General features: G+C 47.7%; 1 protein-coding gene across 1 annotated transcript in view; it reads left to right on the top strand.

The window, feature by feature from the left end:
• LOC120063427 (anthrax toxin receptor 2-like) overlaps nucleotides 1–5000 on the top strand; it is a 147005-nt gene that overhangs the window by 73010 nt on the left and 68995 nt on the right. The window contains exon 13 of the mRNA XM_039013797.1: nucleotides 1757–1855. Within this exon, the coding sequence (XP_038869725.1) occupies nucleotides 1757–1855 (99 nt within the window). The remainder of the gene's footprint in view (nucleotides 1–1756; nucleotides 1856–5000) is intronic.

Raw genomic sequence — 5000 nt, 5'->3', positions numbered from 1 at the left:
CTGGACCAGGAATTCCACATGGTTTGTTCCGCGCAGGGTACACTACATTAGAAGGGTTGCAGCCACGGGGTGCGGAGCGTCTGTAAAACCTACAGGGAGATGAGCTAACTGGGATATTTAAAAAAACACACACATATACTTGCCAAAGCTAGAAAATAGCTAAATGAGATCATCTGAAAATAACCAGGTAAGATACTCAAGTGAGAGAGTGGTGTGAAGCCTTCCTCTCTTTACTTCCTGGATCAACTCAGCGGAACAACTCAGTGGAACAACTCAGTGGAACAACTCAGTGGAACAACTCAGCGGAACAACTCAGCGGAACAACTCAGCGGAACAACTCAGCGGAACAACTCAGCGGAACAACTCAGCGGAACAACTCAGGAGAACAACTCAGTAGAACAACTCAGCAGAACAACTCAGTACCAACAGATACTATTGAATCAAAACTCTACTTGCTGCTCTTGAAGGAGCTGATGTCCTTACCAACTGTAAATGACGCAAGCCAAAGATCAGCCAGGTTGTCATCGTGCACAGAGAGGTCTGCAGTAAATCTGTTCCTCATTTCAACACTAGCTGACATATCCACTGGGAGGCTCACATTTAATATGTCTCATAATCAAGCATTACATCACCCAGCATTACATTACCCAGCATTACATCACCAAGCACCCAGCATTACAACACCCAGCATTACAACACCCAGCACCCAGCATTACATCACCCAGCATTACATCACCCAGCATTACAACACCCAGCACCCAGCATTACAACACCCAGCATTACAACACCCAGCATTACAACACCCAGCATTACAACACCCAGCATTACATCACCCAGCATTACAACACCCAGCACCCAGCATTACAACCCAGCATTACATCACCCAGCATTACAACACCCAGCACCCAGCATTACAACAACCAGCATTACAGCACCCAGCATTACATCACCCAGCATTACATCACCCAGCATTACAACACCCAGCATTACAACACCCAGCATTACAACACCCAGCATTACATCACCCAGCATTACAACACCCAGCATTACAACACCCAGCATTACATCACCCAGCATTACATCACCCAGCATTACATCACCCAGCATTACAACACCCAGCATTACAACACCCAGCATTACAACACCCAGCATTACAACACCCAGCATTACAACACCCAGCATTACATCACCCAGCATTACATCACCCAGCATTACATCACCCAGCATTACATCACCCAGCATTACAGCACCCAGCATTACAGCACCCAGCATTACATCACCCAGCATTACAACACCCAGCATTACATCACCCAGCATTACATCACCCAGCATTACATCACCCAGCATTACATCACCCAGCATTACATCACCCAGCATTACATCACCCAGCATTACATCACCCAGCATTACAACACTCAGCATTACATCACCCAGCATTACATCACCCAGCATTACAGCACCCAGCATTACATCACCCAGCATTACAACACCCAGCATTACATCACCCAGCATTACATCACCCAGCATTACATCACCCAGCATTACATCACCCAGCATTACATCACCCAGCATTACATCACCCAGCATTGACTTCTAAGTCCAAGTTTTCAGGGTCATTCTATTCACATGCTTTCATATGTGTAAATCTGTGTGTTTTTGTATATGTGTGTGTGTGTGTGTGTGTGCGTGCGTGCGTGCGTGCGTGTGTGTGTGACTTTGTGCACTGACATTCATGACGTGTTTGTTATCCCCGTAGGAGCCGGAGGAGGATGACCACCTGCCCAAGAAGAAGTGGGCGACTGTAGACGCCTCGTACTACGGAGGGAGAGGGGCAGGAGGGATCAAACGCATGGAGGTTTACACTCTAAACACTCACTATGCTGGTCATGTAGCCATTGTGGAATTACTAGCTGGTTAGCTGTGTGTGTGTGTGCCTTTTACTTTCGTCCATCTTGCGAGTGACACAGATTGGAGGACAGTGAGAGACCCATAACATTCACTACACATCAAATCAAATCAAGTTTATTTTATATAGCCCTTCGTACATCAGCTAATATCTCGAAGTGCTGTACAGAAACCCAGCCTAAAACCCCAAACAGCAAGCAATGCAGGTGTAGAAGCACGGCGGCTAGGAAAAACTCCCTAGAAAGGCCAAAACCTAGGAAGAAACCTAGAGAGGAACCAGGCTATGAGGGGTGGCCAGTCCTCTTCTGGCTGTGCCGGGTGGAGATTATAACAGAACATGGCCAAGATGTTCAAAATGTTCATAAATGACCAACATGGTCAAATAATAATCAGGAGTAAATGTCAGTTGGCTTTTCATAGCCGATCATTAAGAGTATCTCTACCGCTCCTGCGGTCTCTAGAGAGTTGACGTGCTACCGGTGGACGTGCTACTACGACACATGTTGTAGTCTGTACTACTGGTCTGGTTGTTTATCTTTTAACATCGCGGGTTGGTTTCTCTGACAACGAGAGCCTGCTGCTGGATACAAGTGTACTTTTAATGGAGATTCAGAGGAACGAGGAAATCAATGGAAATGACATCGTTTTATTTCGGCCGTCTCTGCTCTGTCTAATGTGCATCACTCTATTTTGCTGCAGTTGACTTCCCTCAACAACATTACTAAACAGTAGTGTAGTTTTTAGCTCTGCCTTGGCTGGTTCATGTTTACGGTAAGGCCCATCACTCAGAACTAGTTCCCAGAGTGTGAACCTCCACGGACAGAGTGGGTCTGTAGTCATCTGGTGCTGAAATGTCACCTAGCAACCCAGAACGGAACAGACTGGACGTTCTTTTGTTAAACGTTCCAGATGACAACAAACTCAAAACCCTTCGCTGTACTGTAGCTCTGCCCGGGCCGGCCAGTGATATCAGGGGCGTAAAGCGAGTCTTCTGGGGTTCTGTGTGTGTGTGTGTGTGTGTGTGTGTGTGTGTGTGTGTGTGTGTGTGTGTGTGTGTGTGTGTGTGTGTGTGTGTGTGTGTGTGTGTGTGTGTGTGTGTGTGTGTGTGTGTGTGTGTGTGTGTGTGTGTGTGTGTGTGTGTGTGTGTGTGTGTGTGTGTCTGTCTGTGTGTGGTATGATATGAGTCTGACATGACAGGTGCTGCCATCCCTCCTCTCTCTCTCTCTCCTCTCAGCCTGGTTGTCTTAAGTCACAGGATGGATGGATCCAGGATAAAGGGTTGAGTGCTGCTGTACCTCTCCACCTCTCCATCTCCCTCCTCCCTTCCAACTCTGGCCTTTGTTCAGCTCCCTCCCTCCCTCCCTCCCTCCCTCCCTCCCTCCCTCCCTCCCTCCCTCCCTCCCTCATCCTCTACGTACCTCGCCTGCTTGCTTTCCGCCAAAGGGAATAGACGTAGTTGAAACTTTCAAGCTAACATGTTTAAATCCCTTGCTTCACCAACCCCCTACTACTCAGCACCGAGGACGATATTGGCATAGCAGTGATTTCCGAGGGCGTTTTTGGCATAGCAGGGGTTTCTGAGGTCGTTGGTGGTGTAGCAGGGGTTTCTGAGGACGTTGGTGGCATTGCAGGGATTTCTGAGGTTGTTGGTGGCGTAGCAGGGGTTTCTGAGGTCGTTGGTGGCATAGCAGGGATTTGAGGACGTTGGGGGGAAGCAATCATCCCTCCAACTTTACCCACGAGTGTTGGGGCTTTGCTCAGCCACCGTCCTGTCCCCCATCTCCTCTTCTCTCTCTCTTCTTCATACCGTCCCCCCTTCCTTAACCATCCACAGTCCCTTGTTTTCATAAGATCATACCTTCAACTTCTTCCCAAAAGTGTTGGAGCTTTGCTCAGAGCATTTCGTCTGTTCATGCGTCTGCTATCCACCATCTCCTCTTTTCATCTGTTCATACGTCCCCTTTCCACCATCCCCTCTCTTCATAAACACCAGGTTGATACTCCTAGACAGCCCATCTCCACTTCTGAGGCTGTAACGTCCTGACCAGATTTCTTATGTGTTTTGCTTGTTTAGTGTTGGTCAGGACGTGAGCTGGGTGGGAATTCTATGTTGTGTGTCTAGTTAGTCTGTTTCTGTGTCCAGCCTAATATGGTTCTCAATCAGAGACAGCTGTCAATCGTTGTCCCTGATTGAGAATCATATATAGGTGGCTTGTTTTGTGTTGGGGATTGTGGGTGGTTGTTTCCTGTCTCTGTGTTTGTGTTCTGCACCAGATAGGACTGTCTCGGCTTTCACGTTTGTTATTTTGTTATTTGTTAATGTTCATCGTTTATCGTTATATTAAACATGTTGAACACTAACTGCGCTGCATTTTGGTCCTCTCCTTCATCCCAGGAAGAAAGCCGTTACAGAGGCTCTCTCTGGAGATCAGGGAAGAGGTTCTGTGGATCGTGGTAGAGGTTCTGTGGATCGTGGTAGAGGTTCTGTAGATCGGGGTAGATGTTCTGTGGATCAGGGTAGAGGTTCTGTAGATCAGGGAAGAGGTTCTGTAGATAAGGGAAGAGGTTCTGTAGATAAGGGAAGAGGTTCTGTAGATCAGGGAAGAGGTTCTGTAGATCAGGGTAGAGGTTCTGTAGATCAGGGTAGAGGTTCTGTAGATCAGGGTAGAGGTTCTGTAGATCAGGGTAGAGGTTCTGTAGATCAGGGAAGAGGTTCTGTAGATCGGGGTATTGGTTCTATAGATCAGAGAAGAGGTTCTGTAGATCAGGGAAGAGGTTCTGTAGATCAGGGAAGAGGTTCTGTAGATCAGGGAAGAGGTTCTGTAGATCGGGGTATTGGTCCTGTAGATCAGGGAAGAGGTTCTGTAGATCAGGGAAGAGGTTCTGTAGATCAGGGTAGAGGTTCTGTAGATCAGGGTAGAGGTTCTGTAGATCAGGGTAGAGGTTCTGTAGATCGGGGTAGAGGTTCTGTGGATCAGGGAAGAGGTTCTGTAGATCAGGGAAGAGGTTCTGTAGATCGGGGTAGAGATTCTGTGGATCAGGGACAAGGTTCTCTGGACTGTGGTAGAGGTTCTGTAGATCGGGGTAGAGGTTCT

Source organism: Salvelinus namaycush, chromosome 18 (assembly GCF_016432855.1).
Source record: "Salvelinus namaycush isolate Seneca chromosome 18, SaNama_1.0, whole genome shotgun sequence".
Lineage (NCBI taxonomy): Eukaryota > Metazoa > Chordata > Actinopteri > Salmoniformes > Salmonidae > Salvelinus > Salvelinus namaycush.
This window is presented reverse-complemented; position numbering and strand designations above follow the sequence as displayed.